This window comes from Diabrotica virgifera, chromosome 3 (genome assembly GCF_917563875.1).
Source record: "Diabrotica virgifera virgifera chromosome 3, PGI_DIABVI_V3a".
Lineage (NCBI taxonomy): Eukaryota > Metazoa > Arthropoda > Insecta > Coleoptera > Chrysomelidae > Diabrotica > Diabrotica virgifera.
In genome coordinates, this window is record NC_065445.1 from 82,215,408 (window position 1) to 82,236,523 (window position 21,116).

General features: G+C 31.9%; 1 protein-coding gene across 30 annotated transcripts in view; it reads right to left on the reverse strand.

Annotated features, from left to right (window-relative positions):
- LOC114336038 (longitudinals lacking protein, isoforms H/M/V) overlaps nt 1-21,116 on the reverse strand; it is a 630,205-nt gene that overhangs the window by 245,125 nt on the left and 363,964 nt on the right. The window contains exons 5-6 of one of the 30 annotated variants that reach the window (XM_050646570.1): nt 15,318-15,668; nt 14,538-14,978 (exon numbers count right to left, since the gene is read on the reverse strand). The exons of 25 other annotated variants lie outside the window; for them this stretch is intronic. In XM_050646570.1, the coding sequence (XP_050502527.1) occupies nt 14,935-14,978; nt 15,318-15,668 (395 nt within the window). In that variant the 3' untranslated portion in view covers nt 14,538-14,934. Of the gene's footprint in view, nt 1-322; nt 4,694-9,283; nt 11,453-14,537; nt 14,979-15,317; nt 15,669-20,607; nt 20,872-21,116 lie in introns of those variants that run through there. 4 more of the 30 variants (XM_050646592.1, XM_050646603.1, XM_050646615.1 and 1 more) reach the window with 4 other exon arrangements.

Consider the following 21,116-nt stretch of genomic DNA (forward strand, 5'->3'; position numbering starts at 1 on the left):
AACGTATAGTATTTTCTTAAAACAATGTTGAATTGTTAAATAAAACAAGGAAGTTGAATAGGCAAGGTAAAATAAAAAACGGAGCCATGATCAGGTACATACCTGTATTTGAAGAGTTAAAAGGTAAAAAATCAATAAAAGCATTATAACTTATAATTTTTTTATTAGGATGAGTATAAAAATAGAATATTCTACGGTATAAAAAGTAATATTAACAATAAACTTAAAGATATGTCTAACTTTTATTAATAAAAAAACTTTGATATAAATAAGAGATGAAAGTGGTAAACTGGATAAAATCAAAATTGTTTTTTATTTATTAACAATATTTCCTAAGACAAACCAAACTAATTATTTGTCGATACTTCTGGGAAAACTATTGTTAGTTCCACCTAGATACAAGATTAATGTATCCAATAAGAAAATAAAAAGAAGAAACTTTTTAAAATACACACAATAATATAGGGCACATATGTATGAGTAAAGTATTGAACGAAAATATACAACGAAAGAGATGGAAGATATTAGAACATCCACACTTTAGTCTCGATTTATTGTCTTGCGATTTTCGTATCTTTGGACCAGTAAAAACGGGATTAAAAGGTAATTGTTATCAGTCATACAAAGAATTCGTTAAATAGGATATAAAACGATGGCAGACGTGGCTTAATTGTAGTGATAATTATCTGTAGATATATAGTCAATACAATTTTTCTGGAATGAGAAATATTGAACAGTTAACCATTAAACAAATAACTAGGCAGTGCAAAGATTACCAACACAAAATGGCTTGGATATCATCAGTGAAAATTAAAAGGATTTTAGACAAAAAATAATAAATAAACAAATCATTACATTATACTTGAAACTCCTATACTTATTATCACCAACACCAAACTAAATCTAATTTTAAAGGGATTTTGTTGCTATACGACGATCAAAAGTACAAGTGGTACATGGCATTATTGGGATATGTTGGAGGGGATAGTATAGTGCCATGCCATAGATAGATGATACGGAAATAATTGAATCAACTTGTTAAGTATTTTCTTTTTTTGTATAGAATTATTAATTTAATACAAAATAATAGTTTTTGAGTGTAATAAAAACGTCAATATCGGTATCGTTTGTAAAGTGACACTAAAACTATAATAATATTACCACTGTAACCTCTATTTCAAAGTCAACAAACAGTTGATCAACATAACAAAAATATACATATTAAAATATTATATTATCCTAAAATACTATCAAAATTTAACTTCATTACATAACTTTATTATAATAACTAAACGAGTATATTACGATTCAAAATATGTAATAACTATGGTGCATCGAAAAAAATAATACAAAATTAAAACTAGAATATAAAAACCATAAATAATAACTAAACATATATGTGTATACAATCATAATATTTATATAGAAGAGACCTCAAAAATGTTGAACCACATTTTTCATAGGATCACTATTTATGTCTTTATGTTAAAATTTTGGGAATGTAAAATGTGTTCAATTATAAAATGAAAGGTTTATTTTATTGTTTCCACAAATTGTACAATAGACCGGTGAATATATTGCAAGGAGCTTTACACAATTATGAAATATTTAAAAATCTTCTCTATGCATTCGATTAACTTTCTGGAAAACGAACTCAGAATAGATGTTAAATATTAGTGGGGACAAGATGCAGCCCTGACTTACTCCTTTTTGTATTTGAAGATTTTCAGAAGTGTCCCGGCCAAACCTGATATTTGCACATTGATGCCAATAAATATTTTTAACAATACGTAAGTCTTTATCATCAATACCTACCTACTGAAGAATAGGAATCATTTCCGTATGTTTGACTCGATCTAAGACCTTCTCAAAGTCAATAAAACACTTCTACGACATATCTGCATCTCTGTAGCATCACCTGAATACTAAATAGTGTTTCACTGGTTCCAAGCTTATTGCGGAACCCAAATTTTGCGTCACCAAGTTGTTCTTCTATTTTTTCTACATATGGTCTATGCACTTCTCTATGGTCTATGCACTTCTCTAAACATTCAATAATGAGGAATGCGCCTATTTCAAAATTGATGTTAGCTTTCATGTATTTCTTGCGCTGTACTCATTATCAAAACAGTGGATGAAACGCCTATGGCGCATATGTATCCTCTTCCAGTGAAAACTCACATCGTTTGCGAAGAATGAGAAAAATGTTCAATAGTATTTTTTTGATTATTCAATTTTCTATTATAATTTGATAGTATTTGATATAATTTGATTCGCAGTCTAACTTAGAAATAAAAATGAACGTACAGATCTTTATGAATTTCTTCTTATAATTGAACAAACATTCCATACATTTTAAACTTTTTGATTTAGATTTTGATTTTGTGCTAGTTATCAGAATGTAAAATATTCGACTCAACGTTAAATGTTTGTCTCAAAACTTCTTGTAGATTTCCAAATCTTCAGATTTGGATTTTAGACTCTATAAATCTTCAAAAATAGTTTGGTACAAATACTATATCTACATATATTCAAACTTTTGGTAAGTATCAAAAATATAAATTGAGTGCGAAAAATATTATTAAATACAGGTCATAATATAGAAACATTTCAATACAATATATTTAACAAATTTCAAAGGCACGATATTAACAGTATAGGCGTTTGTAATGATTCAGGACATTATGTACTCATATTATCAATATACAATCTTTAAAAATAAAAAATATTTATTACCAAACAATCATTGCACATCACTGATTATTTCTTACAGCCTAAGCTGTCATGATCATATACAATAGTCAAGTTATAGTATTTTTACTACAAAAACGTTATTACGTAGGTCAAAATTTTTGACGTAAGACAACTGTCAAAACATTAGAATGTGACTTTTCATTATTGCCGTATTTATAATAAACATAGCAATAATGAAAAGTCACATTCTAATGTTTTGACAGTTCTCTTACGTCAAAAATTTTGACCTACGTAATAACGTTTTTGTAGTAAAAATACTATAGAATGTAATTCATATGCCATATAATATGAGTATTAATTCATAATGCCCAAATATCTTTTAATCAAAAGTCAAAAATAACATCTGCTTTTCAACAAACATCTTTGTGTATGGAAGTACCTAAATGTATATAATACATCTTTAAAAAATACTTTATATACAATACGAATATTGTTTCAAAAATAGTATACAGGGGTGGCCAAACTGGAGCCTGCGAGCCGCATGTGGCTTATTAAAGGATCATTTGTGGCTTTCTATATATGTACCGAGTTCTATTTATTTTTGTGTTATTATATTTTAAAAAAATATTATCTTTCCGTATGTGTTTCAAAATGTCCTTTAAATTACTAACAGCAAATATAAAAGAGACATCAGATATGCTATGACACATCAAAAACTGCGCGAACGAACATAAACAGTGGAGCAACATATAAGTTCGAAAACTTTCTTTGAGATAGAGGACAATTTCAGGAGAGAACTAGCAGAAGCTCTGTTCCCGCAAACAGTAGGAAACCTTCTAAATAATTCCTACAGAGACACCAACAAATGGCTTCACAATGGAAGATATAATGGAAGCAGGAAAGGCACAAAGACAGGGAAGGCACACGGACCTGAAGAAATCAGTAGAGAAAAGCAGCAAAATCTTCAACATATATAACGTATTTAACAACTCATCAGATCAAATTATCAGATTAGTAGAAGAAATTATCATATCTGCAGAACTTGGTGAAGGATTATTTGTAATGATTATTTCACAGAGAGTAATAATATGAACTAAAGACCCTAAGTGGTCCTAGGACCACTGTTGTAGAATATACTCTATAACGACATACTGGAGATAAACCTAGGAGAGGAAATACAGGCAATTGCTTATACACGAGACGACCTGGTCATACTAGCGGAGCACTTCGAGAATAGGATTATAATGGATAGGTCACAGACAGTCCTTGAACTAGTTAGGATATGGCTAGACGATAAAGAATTGACGCTAGCGACGGGGCTAGAAAGCGGGACTCATAATCTTCAAGGGCGCAAGAGCGAGGAGTGTATCTCCTTCACTTTGGAAAGAGCAAGTTTTCTACCTGTCAAGAAAGTCAAATATCTGGGCACCAAACAGAGTTTCAGTGAACACGTAATATATGCCGCGAAAAAGTTGGTCAAAGAACAGCAGCGCTAAAAAAGATCATGTAAAACGTAAGACGTCCTGAGACAGGTAGATTCTTATGGAAGTGATCCTCTCCACCATACTATACGCAGCACCAGTATGGCAGTGGGTAATACTTCAACAAAAATGCAGAATTCTAGAGAAAGGCCCTGTTGACTTTTTATTTATATATTTAACAGCGGCTCACAAAAATACGTGAAATTTTGAAAAATCGCTCTAACGATCAAGAAGTTTGGCTACCCCTGGATGAGATATAAAAATAGCTCCTAGATTGTAGTAAATAAATTAATCAAAATATATCTTCCTTACATGGAAGACATTCGCATGCTTCTTGGAGTTCAAATGGAACCTCAGATAATCAGCTCTCTTACACTTGAAATTGCACAGGTGACAAGAAAAAGTGGCTTCTTTTCCACACTCGTATTTTAAATGTCTTCGTATGTTACCCTTAAATTTGTAGCTTTTATAGCACTTCACGCAGGAAAACATTCCATTATGCTCCACAAAGTCCACATCTGGAAGTTTAGTTACACATATTATTCAAGAACACAAATAAAAAATGGTGTCCGGAAAGTTTTTATATTATAAGTAAAATTGTAGTCATGTGAATCACATGATGGATTTTTTGCGAATATAATAACTTTCGTCGTGAAATCTCAAATTATGCCATCACCTGTGTTAAACTAAGTCTCTACTGAGGTGGATATTAAGAAAATTGAAGTATCACCTAACCACTATCTAAAATCAAATGAGTGTCTATAAACTAGTGTATTTAAACAGTTTAACAAGAAAATATTATCCTTTTAAAGAAATGAGAAGTTCCAGATCCTAAATATGAAACCTCTTGTGTAACCAATTATTTCTGGCTACTTCCCTTATCTCTGCTGGTCACAGTTATGTATAAGGCAAGGAGACGCCGAATAAAGAAGACGAAAGGAACTCTACAATATGCAGGCACATTCCGTATACTCGTCTAAGAAAGATTCCAGCCACAGTTGCTACGGTGTAGATACAATCTGAATAAACTGGGAAAATGAAAGAGAGCTTATGATTTATTTCGGTTCAGAGATGATCAATCATCCCCAAACGTATGTTTCAGTCTCCCCCATCTCGAATAGACGAAATGTGACTGCATATTGTAGGGTCCTTTTCGTCTTCTTTGTTCATCGTCTCCTTGCCCTCTCCTCCTCTACTTATTCATTTAAAGACTATATAAAGTGTAGACGCATAGTAAAAACACATCACTCTGCCGAAACAGCTGTGGAAGTGTTAAAAAGTTAAAAACAAGATTTAACTGTATTTTTTTGTAGGTTCCAAAAATTCACATGGATGCAGTACGGCCGGCTATAACAACAAACGGCTTACGAAAAAAAAACAATGTAATATAAACGTTTTTATAAAAAAAACATATTTTCTAAATTCTGGCATTTAGTTACCACAGATTATTTTCAAATTTTGTCAAAAGTCGGGAATTAAGGCAGTAAAAAACTTATTATAGACTCTAAATATAAAATAGTCTAGAAAAGAAACAGTACAAGATTATTAAAGATTAGACCTACCTTATATCGCTGGTACCTATGATTAATGTGATTCCTAATACATTTCCAGTAAAAATATTAACCCTTTGATAAGTGTTGGGGATACAATTTACTTTTATATGCGTGTTCGCGAAAATTATAACTCGCAAAACATTTATAACGAAAAGATTTAGTTCATAATAGATGCCGACGAAAACAATTATTTCCCTTTCTGTTTCTGTTTCTGCCGACAAAAACAATTATTTCTGATTATTTCATTCATAGGAGATTCTGACCAATAGAAAGCTACAGAAATAAAAATTAAACAGATTATTTTTTGATGATTTTAACTTCCAATCGTATAGTAAGATATTTGATCACGTGTTTAATTCTGTCCAATCAGAGTAAAATTATACTGAGAATTATCTACTGTAGAAAATTACCGATAGATTTTTTTTAAGTAGATTGTTTCTGTTTAATGGCAACCAGTTTCCTAGTTTTGACAACTGTCACATTTAAGAAAATATCCATAATATACGTATTAAAAAATAATCTTACGAATATCACACGACAGTAAGAATAAATAAGAAAATAATGCTTCATTTTTACTCAAATTTGTTGTCATTGGGCAATAGCCAATCGAGCCCTGCGGGCTCTCGTGTCTATTGCCAGACAACAAATTTTCGAAAAACTGTCGCATTATTTTCAATTTATTCTCACTCTCTTGTGATATTATACCCGATAATTTTTGATAATTTCCCGTCGTCAAGTATATTACGTCAGATGCCCTTCGTTGCTATGAAAAAATACATTCAGTGACATTAATGACAATTAATGTTTTAAAAATTATAAAAGTGATGACTTTCAACCGTCAAATATTTATAACAACTGTGTGTTTAATTGTACTAATTTGTACTTACATAAATAAATTACAATAAAATTTTAGTTTTGAACAGTTTTATTCACGAAATAATCGCAACAAATTGCACTCGATCTCTAAAATTAATATAGAATTTTAGAGCTCTTGTGCAATTACTACTGAGAACTTTTTAGTAATTATGTATAATTTTCGTGGACCCACAAACAGAAATTATGTTTTTTGCCGATACTCCTCAAAAAAATAAATGTTTTCGCTAACACTCTATTAGGGATTATAATTTTCACAATCATATAATCGAAAATAATATTTTTCGCAGCGTTCATTGAAAGTTCTATTCTTAACGGCATTTTTCGGAGTTATACTTTTCGTAGGAGGCGGCGATATATTTACATATTTAGAGTTTTAATAGAAATTGGTTTTAATGGCAACACACGAGAAAACCAGAAACTTCCCATAATTTAAAAAATGTTACCAAATAAACTGATTTTTAAAACACTAAAGATTTTTCACGAAGCAGGAATACATGATATACATAGGTACATACAACATGAGATAGCATACGTGACACTTATCCCAAATATAAATAAAATATAATAAAAAATGTTTGGTAAAATGAAATAAATGAAAAGACTTACAATCACTTTATTTTACCACATACGACCGGTTTCGCTTTCTGTAACTCACAGAGCACCAACAGGTCTTCGATACAACAAAATTAAATGCTGAAATTACAATAACCAATATTAGGGTCATTCATGTCTGGTACAAAATGTAAAATATTTCAGCCACTATTATACGTGAGCAGTTATGGTGTACAATTTTAATAAGTTTTTACTTACATGCCGATACAAGGAATAAAAAAATTGTACACCGTTACATCTGTACACATGTCATATTGGCTTAATTATTTTATTTTTTGTACCAGACAGTACCCACTACTGGTTATTGTAATTTCAGCATTTAGTTTCGCTGTACCGAAGACCTAATAATGCTTTTAGACAAGGCGATAACGGCGGGTTCGTTGGAAAAAATATTCCCATAAGGCTTTTTTGCATAATCACATTTGTGAGACACCCCAGAATAAGGTTCAAGAAGTCGCCCACGCGAAAACTGGTTCAAATTTTTTTAACAATTTTTTTTAATAAAATTGTAAAAATATATATTTTTGGTCCAGACAAATTTTTTTAGGTTTCTTGGGACATTCTGGATAAAAAAGGTCTCTTCTAATTTTTCTCTAAAGTTGATCGTTTTAGAGTTATAAGCAATTTAAAATTTGAAAAACGCGAATATGGCCATTTTTAAGACTTAATAACTCGGTTAAAAATTATTATTATGAAATTCAGAAAGTGACCAAATCAAAGCTTAAAGCCTCTACTACATGATCCTGAAGAAATTTGTGTCATTAATTTATTACTAAGCTGTTATTTTTAATTATTAATAATGAGCCGTAAGATCGTATTGACGCGGCTGTAAATGTGAGTGCAAGTAAGATGCACCATTGACTGCCGGAATGGCATCTCTCTCGCACTCATCATTGCCGGCCTCCTAATACGTGCATGGAGCTCATTATTTTTACTTAAAAATAACAGTTTAGTGATAAAATAATGACAAAAATTTCTTCAGGATCTTGTAGGGCGGGCTTTAAACTTTTATCTTATCACTTTCTGACTTTCATAATAATAACTTTTTCCACCTACCTCTACCGAAAGTATACTTTTCCGGACCTGATTGTAGGGAGCAAAGTTGTACTTTTCCTCCCTAGGGAGGAAAATATTTTTCCTCCCTAGGGAGGAAAAGTAAAAGTGACGTCATTCATGAAATATAACTTATTGACGCCCTGTACAATATCTATTTTCTATTACGTAAGTATCTATACATTTAACGTTTATTTATAAAACAGAATTATTTTGCAGAATGGTAAAAAACAGTAAATTGTTATTTTGATTTAACAATGTTTACATTAATAATTTGACTTATATTTGACAGTTGACAGTTATATTGTACCTACTTGCTAGTTTTAGTTCTAATAAATTTTGTTGGTTAGTTACATAAATAAATTAAGTAAAAATAAAAAAATGACTTGTTATTTGAGGAAGGTGGAAAAACCATATGTATAACATGGGAGTAAAGTGCCTTTTCCTCCCTTGAATGATTACTGCCCTCCGCTACGCGTCGGGCAGTAAACTTCATTCTCGGGAGGAAAAGTAGCACTTTCCTCCCTTGTTATACAAATAGCTATTAACCGAGTTATTAAGCCTTAAAAATCGCCATTTTTCGTTTTTTCAATTTTAAATTGCTTATAACTCGAAAACGAGCAAATTTAGAGAAAAATTATAAGAGGCCTTTTTTGTCCTGAATGGAAAAAACCCAAAAATATGTGACCGGGCCGAAAATATTGATTTTTGCAATTTGATTAAAAAAAATTGCACAACTTTTCAGGTGGGCGACTTCTTGAACCTTATTCTGGGATGTCTCACGAATGTGACTATGCAAAAAAATCTCATGTGAATATTTTTTCCAACCAACCCGCCGGTTTCGTCTTGTCTATTTGTAAGTTATAGAAAGCGAGATCGGTCGTCTGTGGTAAAATAAAGTGATTGTGGGTAATTCTTACTAAAAATTTACCAAAACTTTACTAAAAATTTGAAACAGACTCACAAAGGCAACATATTCAACATATAAATAAAATAATAAAAGTATAAGGATAATACATTAAATCAAATATATTTATATTCGTAGAAACTTTAATAGCTAAACATTATAATAAAATATATTACCAACAATAACATCTTAAGCCGACCACTCACGATACTGCGGCGTAGTTCAATTTTGTCGAATTCGACTAATTGCCAAAAATTTTAATCGTGTGTTATCGTGCATCTAACTAAATCGTACAATTTGACCGCAGACAGACTGGCCTATGTGCTGTAGTACTGCAGAATTGATATCATCGACGATCTTGTCGAACGACACCGCAGTACCGTGAGTGGCTGGCTTTATAAACTATAAAACTTTCATATGATAACTCGATTAGTTTGGCATATATCTATAGTATAGACAACATTTCAGCACCACTTTTCAGATGGTCATAGCAAATTTGAGTAAAATAGAAATTAAAGTAAACCTCATTTCTTTAAACAATTCAAATAATTTTATAAATTATTATAAATTTATTTATACCTAAATAAACACTATTTATTATAAATAAACGCTAAGAAAACTGTTTCAATGTTTGTAAGCATATGCCACAAAAACTAATTAGACAATATCCCAAAAAAAACTTTTTCGTAGTAGTTAATTTTAATGGTGTAAAAACAGTGTCGGACTAGGTCTCTCGTATCCAATTTAATTCGCAAATGGCCTAGTGGTTTCAGCTATTTGTGTCTTCGTATAAATTCACAAAAATATACAGTGTCTTCCAACGAAAATTTGACCCCCTCAGAAACTCATAAACCAAGAGCTTCTTCAAAATTAAAAAAAAACACGTCAATTTTTATTGGAAGGGGGACGAATTTTCATGCAAAATTCATGCCCTCAAAGGTAACCCCCTACTGCCCCGCATCAACCGCCACTTTTTGTTAAATAGCAAGTGTTGTCGAGTGGCACATTATTGGAAAGGTAATTTTTTTCTCTAAACGGCGCTCTATTTTTTTTAATTTGCGTAACAAGTTTGAAGAAAATTTTGGAATTAACAAATTTATTATAACAGGTGAACAGGGATTTATAAATTTATATTTATTATAAATTAGTTAAATCTAAAATTATCTTTAAGGTTATTCTGCAAATGAAAAAAAATTAGAAGGTAATGTAGAAAAAAAAATACCTTTCAAATGATGTGCCACTCGACTACACTTGCTATTTAAAAAAACTGGGGGGCTGATGAGGGGCAGGGAAAGGGGGACGAATTTTGAATGAAAATTCGTCCCCCCCTCAATACAAGCTGACATGTTTTTTTTTTTTAATTCTAAAGAAACTGTTGGTTTCTGAGTTACTGGGGTGGAGGTCAAATTTTCGTTGGAACACTCATATTAATCTGATACTAAACAATAATTAAACTATCCAAAACAATAGCCCACACAAAAAATAAACTATAAAGGATACAATAATAGGGGCCGGTTGTTCGAACGTTAATCAAGAAGTTGATTATAATTAAGTCCCCTTAACAACCATCAAATAACAACACCCCTCATTCGTACGTCAATCAGTTGATTGTAATCAATTATGTTAATTATCATTATGATAATTAACATCATTTATTGATTAATTAATTATTAATTATTAATTATTCATTATTAATTATTAATTAATAATTAATAATTAATAATTATTAATTATTAATTATTAATTATTAATTATTAATTATTAATTATTAATTATTAATTATTAATTATTAATTATTAATTATTAATTATTAATTATTAATTATTAATTATTAATTATTAATTATTAATTATTAATTAACATAACAATTATTGGCATAATTGATTAATAAATCTCATAATTGTAATCAATTATGTTTTCAGCAACCCAAACAAAGTTGACATTGACAGTTGGTGACAGTAATTAAGTATTTGATAAAGATCAGTTGATTCCATTTTTGATTAGCGATCGAACAACTGGCCCTAGTCTATTTAAATTAATGGTGCTTAAATTTGCCATAGAATTTCATGAGCACTCTCACGCATATTGAAGCAACTCAAAGTCTCTTTGGTGTATTAACATATGTCTCTTCATATTATGTATCTTTTTGAACTTTTTACTGCAAACTTGACATTCAAATTTGGCTTCTTTTCCGCATTGTTGTCGTAGATGAGACTGTAAAGACAATGAATTTTTGTAGTATCTTCCACATCCTGGACACTGTACTGTTACGTGCGCTAAAAAAATGTTAAGTAAACATAGGTACTACATACTTTATTAGAAGCAAAATTAGAACAGTTGGAAATAAATTAATAAACCAGTCAAATTAGTAAAAAAAATTAGCCTTTTTTCGTCATGGGTGTACTTGAAATGTGAAGTATGAGATATTACAAAAGACTCTCATCTAGGGATTCATCAATTTTTTAGAAGAACTATTTCAATCAAAACGTCAAACTTATTATTCTGCTCATAACTTAACAAGTGAGGGTCTTATAGTGCTTGAATTATGTGCAAAAGATCTGCCAGACAGGTGAATAGTTTTTACGAAATTTAATTTGTTTATAAGATTATTTGCAAAATGAGCTAATTTCTAATGCTGGTCCAGATAATTTTATTGAATGAATTTCAATACTTTCGGGGCTTATTTTCTTTGCTAGGACGTGTACTAATAACCTATAAAAACAGTTTAAAAATTACATACACACAAAATGATTATATTTAATCCTGGTTAAAAAACACAACTTAAAAAACGAGTAAAGGTCCTAGAACACTTAGGAGCCAAGATAACCCATTTTTAACCACTTGCTTTAATTACTTTAAAAAGATTGAGGTCTGAAAGTACCCAATCTTTTATAAGAAAAGTCAAAGTTTTTAACAAAACTTTTAGCATACAAAATGATTGTAAATTGTTCAAACAGGAGTGTTGTAAACCAACAATACTTTGCGTTGCGACTAGAGTAAAAGGAGTGGGGTTAGACGACTGAAGGACCAGCCGTGATCTACAAAATGTCGAGTACATGGTTCCAAATAGAGTGCCCTTGGAAAAAATGACTCGGGTTCTATTGGACCAAATTTGCTCTTTTTTTTTTAACTGAAGTACAACGTTAAAACAACAATATGTATCGTATTTTCATTGTAAAATTATCCAAAACAAAGCAGCTAATGACTAGGGGGTGTACAAACTTTTTCTTAAGTCGCCATTTTATTAGTTTTTTTTATTTATTTATTTGAAATATAGTTATATTAAGTTTGTTAGCTTTGTAAAAGTAGATGGCACCTTTGTATGCTAACCACTTGAGTGCAAAACCATTAGGAGACATTCATTGGCTTTTCGTATTTATATAAACAGAAACTGTTTTCTTGTGGCATGTTTGACTTATTAGGTACTATATATTATTTTATATGAGATTAAACCACAATTAATTGAATTAACATTCCGTATATGAATTTCGCACCGAATAACATTAATATGAGTTTGGCACCTCGCCGCGTATTAGTTGAAATATGACCGCGTGCCGCAAGGAACCAATAGAAAACTTGGACATCTTGGATTTTAAAGCACCCTAATATATGTCTGTGTAGATATTGGCATTGAATCCGACCCGGGCCGACCGTCAAATGTAACACCGTTGCCGTATCCTCTATTTTTTCATACTATCACGTTACAATTTTTTGTGATATTATATTTGTGTATGAAATGTATCATTTTTGTGTATTTTAGGTATGTTCTAATATGTTATGTATATATAGGTTTTTACTTGATTATTTTAAACCATTGTGACGTTTAACTTCCTAGAAACCTTGTAATATTGTGTACCTAATGTGTTAAAAGTAAGTAGTTTTCAAAACACCAATTAAGTAAAGTTTATTATGTTGTTACTTTCACCAATTTTGAAAAAATGTGAAAACATTGAATTATCCACGTCCGTCCGTCCGTCCGTCTTGTCTGTCTGTTTGCAAACTCAACTCCTTCGTCATTATACCAGGTAAAATGACAAATGAGGTGTCAAATGAAAGCTTATAATCCAAGGATGGTACTAAAGATGAGAAGTTTGACATAGGCTGTCTGTCCGCCTGTCCGTCCGACCTGGTATAGTAACGGAGGAGTTATATTCGCGGACAGACAGACAGACGGACAGACAACCTAGGTCTAATTCTCACCTTTACTACTATCCTTGGATTATAAACTTTCAGTTGACACCTCATTTGTCATTCTACCTGGTATATTGACGGATGAGTTATACTCGCGGTCGGACGGACAGACGGACAGACAGCCTATGTCAAACTTCTCATCTTTAGTACCATCCTTAAGCTTTCATTTGACACCTCATTTGTCATTCTACCTGGTATAGTGACGAAGGAGTTATATTCGCGGTCGGACGGACAGACGGACAGACAGCCTATGTCAAATTTCTCACCTTTAGTACCATCCTTGTATTATAAGCTTTCATTCGACACCTCATTTGTCATTCTACCTGCTATAGTGACGGATGAGTTATATTCGTGGTTGGACGGACAGGCGGACAGACAGCCTATGTCAAATTTCTCACCTTTAGTACCATCCTTGTATTATAAGCTTTCATTTGACACCTCATTTGACATTCTACCTGGTATAGTGACGAAGGAGTTATATTCGCGGTCGGACGGACAGACAGCCTATGTCAAATTCTCACCTTTAGTACGATCCTTGTATTGTAAGCTTTCATTTGACACCTCATTTGTCATTCTACCTGGTATAGTAACGGAGGAGTTATATTCGCGGTCGGACGGACAGGCGGACAGACAACCTATGTCAAATTTCTCACCTTCAGTACCATCCTTGGATTATAAGCTTTCATTTGACACCTCATTTGTCATTCTACCTGGTATAGTAACGGAGGAGTTATATTCGCGGTCAGACAGACAGACAACCTAGGTCTAATTTCTTACCTTTAGTACTATCCTTGGATTATAAGCTTTAATTTGACACCTCATTTATCATTATACCTAGTATAATGACGGAGAAGTAAATGTTATTATTCTATTATTCTTGTAGGTATATTTAACATTGATTGAAATTATGAAAGAAATATATAGAAAACAGCATGGCAACACTGTGATGCACAAACATAAAAATATAGCCACATTCAGCTGTGCGTTACATAGGGTGCTTTAATATCCAAGATGTCCGAAAACTACTAGGTGCCAAATACATATACGGAATGTTTAGATGCGTCCCGCATCAGATGAAGAGGACATTAGACAAAATGGGCAACGAAGGCGATCTGAATTGGCAGAAATCCTTCTTGCTCTAAATTGAGGTAAGTAAAAATAAAAAAAGAATACAAAACAACGCATTTATAATTTTTATCGTTAACATTTTTTCTTATAACTAATATGTTTTATTATACAACAGTTTAACACATATTTAAATATTACATATTAATGTACGTTTTTCCGTTTTCACTGTCCGCGGTTATACCATTGTTAGTTGAAGCTCACTTAAATCAGGATTTAGCTCTCTCTTTAGCTTTTGTTCCTTCATTTGCTCTTAATTTTTTTAGCAAAACTAGCCTTTGTAGTTCCGTATTTGAAAGTTGTTTGGTATAGTATGTCTCGTATTTTTCAAGGGGGCTAATTTTATTGGGTTTCTTTTTTTTTAGGTGGATATACTTCATTAGCAGTATCATCATTTGTGGTACACGTAGAAACAGAAGGTCTGCGGATTTTAGCTGCATGACTACCATCTTGGGTGTGTTTGTTCTGTACCGACAGACCATGCTCCTAAAATGAAATTGTAAAGTGAAGTAACCTAGACTTTCAACAGGAATATATTTTTTGGTTCTAAATGGCTTTGTAGATTAAATATAGTTTAGCTACCTTCTTTATATCATGTGATCATTAAAAGAACCTCTAGTTATTTTTGAAAACAATAGTTTGTTTTTACGTATGTCTTAAAAATTTTCATAAAATATTTTCCGAAGTGTCAATTACCGACAGCCGAATTAAGAATTCACACACCTTTTTGGTGTTGTTCTTTTCTGACAAAATTTCAAAGGCCAATTTCAAAGGCAATTTTTTTTAATGAAGAACCAACAGTTTTATTTATAAATATTACATTACCTGGAATCTTTGTAAGTACTGGTTTTGTATCGCCTTCCATGATTTCCAACAAAATCTTTTCCCAGTCCAACAGAACAATTTTCTTATTATCAGTTGTATTAATATCAGTCTTTTTCTTGAGTTTGAATTTCATGTTATTAATTTTTTTGTTGATTTGATTTGTTGTTATTTTAGAACCGAAATTAAGCTCCCATTGTTTTCTCATCGCTTCAAGTGCTTTTGATTTTGATTCTCGGATAGCTGGTTTTTGTGACTTGGACAAAAGTATTGGAAAATCACGTAACATATGCACAAATCCTATTGTGTACTTTCCTTTAGTACTTTCGACTTCACTGCTTTCACTCATTGTAACTACAAGACAAAACGCTAACTAACTGCTTAAATAAAAGGCAATGTAAGATTATGCTGAACGCTATCAAACAGGTTCTGACAACATAAAAGTTACACCTACACCTACATAAGTTTGAAATGTTTTTATTATTTTAAAGATTATTTTTATGATGAAGTGCATTGTAACCCCAACATCAGCTACGTATCCATACGTTGATGCTCCGTGTAACAGCTCCACATAGTGGATAGGTTGGTGCTCGCCGCTCACCCTCTTCGATTCAACCGGTTTAAGGTTTATATATAGGGGAGGGCATGCCGTATCCATTTGAGCACCTACACGGACGGAGCACGGAGTACGAACGTATGGATACGTATTATAAGGTAAGTATCCACACGTTGATGCTCCGTGTAGCTGCTCAACTGGATACGGCATGCGCTCCCCTACATATAAACCGAAAACCGATTGAATTGAAGAGGGTGAGCGCCGAGCACCAACGTATCCACTAGACAGGACGCTTAGACAAGACAAAGTTTTTAATGAAGTACGTTTCTGAATAATGAAATCTGTTATAAAATAAAACAAAATTACAAGGATTTAAAACAATATAAAAATTTGTTTTTACTAGTAAAAGGTAAAATGTGTTCGGGCGTATGCTACACAGAGCCGCCAGTTTCTACGGAGGAACTACGGAGGAGGGAAGGAATTCGTCCCCCTCCCCAAGATCCAAAATTACAGAAAAAAATTGTTGAAACATAAAAATATATTATCTGACATAAAACTTAAATCATCGACAGACAAATTCAACCCAATAAACCCGCTGGTTAGGAAAATTCCAATGAAACACCAACCGAAAGGTTGGTGTTTCATTGGAATGGGCTCTCACCCAAGCAAATATCTAGATCCACCACTGTCTCTAATCGGGTACCCCGTCAAAATAGCCCCGTCGAAAAAGCTCCGACAAAATAGCCCCGACATAATATCCCGCACACAAAATAGCTCCCACAAAATAACCTGCAGACAAAAGAGCCGCGGAATAATAGCTCGTCCACAAAATAGCCCCGACAAAATAGGCCCGACAAAAAAGCTCCCTTCAGAATTCATCATGAAATAATCATTAAAAATACATTTTTTCGGAAATGGTAATTATTCTCTATTCGGATGTTTATCTTAACCACATTAAATAATATTGGTCTTTTCAGAGAACTCGAGTCCTGTCTTCTGTTTCGATTATGTGTTCTGCTTTTCGATTAAATTCAATGTTCAAGCCAGCTCCCGCCAGCCATCTGCCTCTTGGAAGTTTGAACATTTAATTTAAGCGAAAATCAATGTTTATTTGTGATATAAACATTTTTGTCTGATTTCTGACAGCAGTAAAATGTATTTTGAATTAAATAAATTACATACATTCTTTTTTTTTGTCAAATAATTTAAATTAAAAAAAGTTTTTGGACACCTTGTATAAATAATTATGTAAATGTTTATATTACTGAAAAGAGAATTAAATAACCTTTCAAATGAGCTAGCACACGACCCCTATTCTCATTTAAAAAAAATCATCGATTACGTTATCACGCCCAAACGGATGACGTCACTAGTATGACATATACAGAGAGAGTCTGTAATTTGGAATAAATTCAATATCTCGAATACTTATTGTTTTTTTTTAAATGCTCAGACCCGTCGATTAGTATGTCAAATTGTCCTTTTTGACATACAATAATAATGTATACAGGATGTCCCAATTTCGAGATATGTCGTCATCGTTGATTTTCTTAAATGGCAAAACTGTCATTTTGATAGCTATTTTGAAAGGGTGTGTAAAGTTATACACAACTGCAAAATATCAAATTTTTATTCTCTACCAATTACAAGATAATAGAAAATAACAATGTCATGTTTGTAATTTGGAATAAATTCAATAATTAAAATACTAATTGTTTTTTTGAAAAATGCTCACACCCGTCGATTAGTATTTCAAATTGTCATTTTTGACATACAATAATAATGTATACAGGGTGTCCCAATTTAGAGATATGACGTCATCGTTGATTTTCTTAAATGGCAACACTGTCATTTTAATAGCTATTTTGACAGGGTGTGTAAAGTTATACAAAACTGCAGTTTCAACTTTTTATTCCCTACCATTTACAAGATAATAAAAAATACTAAAGTTATAAAAAACAAGTAATCAAATAATAATTGAATTTAATTATTTCAATTAAGCAAATACTCATAATGTTGCCCTCAATTATTGTCAAATTGTCAATGGGCAACGTTTTGAGCATTATTTGCTGAATTGAAATAATGAAATTCAATTATTATTTGATTACTTTTTTTCATAACTTTGTTATTTTTTATTATCTTGTAAATGGTAGGGAATAAAAATTTGAAATTTTGCAGTTGTGTATAACTTTACACACCCTATCAAAATAGCTATCAAAATGACAGTGTTGCCATTTAAGAAAATCAACGATCACGTCATATCTCTAAATTGGGACACGCTCGTATACATTATTATTTTATGTCAAAAATGACAATTTGAAATACTAATCGACGGGTCTGAGCATTTTTCAAAAAAACAATTAGTATTTTAATTATTGAATTTATTCCAAATTAGAGACATAACTTTGTTATTTTCTATTATCTTGTAAATTGTCGAGAATAAAAATTTGATATTTTGCAGTTGTGTATAACTTTACACACCCTATCAAAATAGCTATCAAAATGATAGTGTTGTCATTTAAGAAAATCAAAGGTGACGTCATATCTCTAAATTGGAACACCCTGTATACATTATTATTGTATGTCAAAAAGGACGTTGAAATACTAATCGACGGGTCTGAGCATTTTTCAAAACAATAATTAGTATTTGAGATATTGAATTTATTAAAAATTACAGACTCTCTCGGTATAACAAAATATCGTAATTTAAAAATAAAAATCGACCTGTTTCAGGAATTTTCCTTAACGTCGCGGATTTACGAAATAACGAGTTTATTTATTTCATTTGCACCATACTGTACGTCTGAACTGCCGATATGAATGAGTCAGATTAAATTAAATTATTAAAAGAATTTTTTTACTAAGCAACAACATTTTTGTTTACATATTTTGTATTTTGACAACGACGTCCGAAGTGGAAGTCAAAACGTTATAAAATAATTAAGTTAAATTGTGGCTTATTTCCCAATTAGAATAGTAATTTAAAATAAATGGTACTCCGTTAAAATGTGAAACTTTTTATTGGAGATGTTTTCTCAGGGACTGTTTTAGCCGGGGCTGTTTTGGCCGGGGCTATTTTGTGTGCGATCTATTTTGTCGGGGCTATTTGGTTTGCGGGCTATTTTGACGGGGCTTTTTTGACGGGGCTGTTTTGACCAGGCCATTTTGTCGGGTGACGCTATTATCGCATTACTCACGAACCTAGGACAAATAATCCCGGACAAAAAATTCCCACAAATTATCCCTGGACAAAAAATCCACACAAATAATCCCCGGATAAAAAATCCCGGACAAATAATCCCCACAAATTTTTTTTGGTCAAAATATCCCCACAAAAAATTCTGGACGAAAAATCCCACAGAAATATTTGCTGCCGAATAGTTCTATAACATGTTTTCACATGAATGCAATCGACTCAAATGTTTTTCAGCCTCAGTGCATGAGGGATATAGCAATCGCCATGAAATCGCTTTTCGTCGCGAAAATAATGATTAGCAATTAAGGTTAAGCATGAATTGTAATTTAGATTACCAAATTTTGAATTCCAATTCCATGCCGAAAACTTCAAATTTTACATGACAAAAGAGTGTGAGTTTTCAAAAATTGTGGAGGATATGCGAATGAGCTAAGGCGGTGAGAATCATGTTATAATTATTCGCTTAAATCTTTTGCTCACTCTGCTTTGAATAACTATGTTCAAAACATTCCCTATTCGTGATGATAACTTCGGTCCTGAAAACGATAATCTTGATTGTAATGCAAAAAAAACCTGCTACTTTTTGTTAAGGACCCCGCACACATCTTATGGAAAATATAATGTCCCTCAAATTTAATAAAATTGCTCTACTACTAAATATCATTGCGCCAAGTCTGAATTTTTATAATAAATGAGTAAATAATTGTAAATTTCGATAAACTTTTAATTCCAATTTACGCCCTTATTATAATTATCGGCATAGAATTGGAATTCGAAATTTGGTAATCGAAATTACAATTCATGCTTAATCTTAATTGCTAATCATTATGTTTGTGACGAAAAGCGGTTTCATGGCGATTGGAAAACTTTTAGAGAACTATTATGCATCAAATATTTCTTGGGGATTTTTTGTCAGGAATTTTTTGTGGGGATATTTTGTCCAAAAAAATGTGTGGAGATTCTTTGTCCGGGATTTCTTGTCCGGGGATTATCTGTGGGGATTATTTGTGGGGATTTTTTGTCTGGGGATTTTTTGTCCAGGGATAATTTGTGGGGATTTCTTGTCCGTAATTATTTGTCCGAACCCCTTATCACGCATTGGCCGCCCTAATAGACTCACTTATTCTAAATTACGCCGTAAATCCATTTTGTATTTTAAACTATTGCCTTACATGTTTTTGTTTTTCTGATGCATCCAGTTTTGACCCCGATGTCGGATCGACCATATATGTAGAGCTAATGTATTTGCTAAATAGCTATGACCTTAAAAACATCTGCGCGCGCCGACCTGTCTAAAAGTATTAAAATTTGTACGGTCGAAGCGTAAAGTACTCTGCGCATGCATGAGTCATAGCTCTTTAGATAATCCACTAACTCTACATCATTGCTTGACATATTTTAGTTTTTATAACTAGTTTTCTCTAATAATTAGTACTATGATGAATAATACATTATACGCTCCTTCAAAGAAATATTTAAACTCTTTTTACTACAGGATATGTTGACATTAAAGACAGCACGCAGTAAGGTATTTATAAAAAATAAGTTAAACATTTATTAAATCAAACACAATTAAATAGTATACATAAAATTTATATAAATAGAGATGATGATGAGTGTTTATTCAAGGCTTCCCTCTATTTTGTGAATACGATGCATGTGGCCTATTAAATGATGTTTTCTTTTAAAGGAAGCACTGCATAATTTGCAAGACAATGATTTTACTTTTCCGCAGTCGAGATAGACGTGAACTCGATAACTGTTTTGATTTTTGTACAATTTAAAGCACTTTGGACATAAAATACCTACAAAGTAAAATGCATTCATCTATACAAGAATAAAAAATTTTCCTTGGGCAATATACGATAACAGTGAGGTGAACTTTTGGACACAAATCAATAGAAAGAAAATACCACTACACTATTAGTACGTCAATAACATATCGAGGATACATAATTTATATTTTAAAATAACATACATATAAAATGAGAGTTTGGTGTTAATTTTGAGAGTAAACTGAATATAAGACCACATACTTAGAAATGTCGGC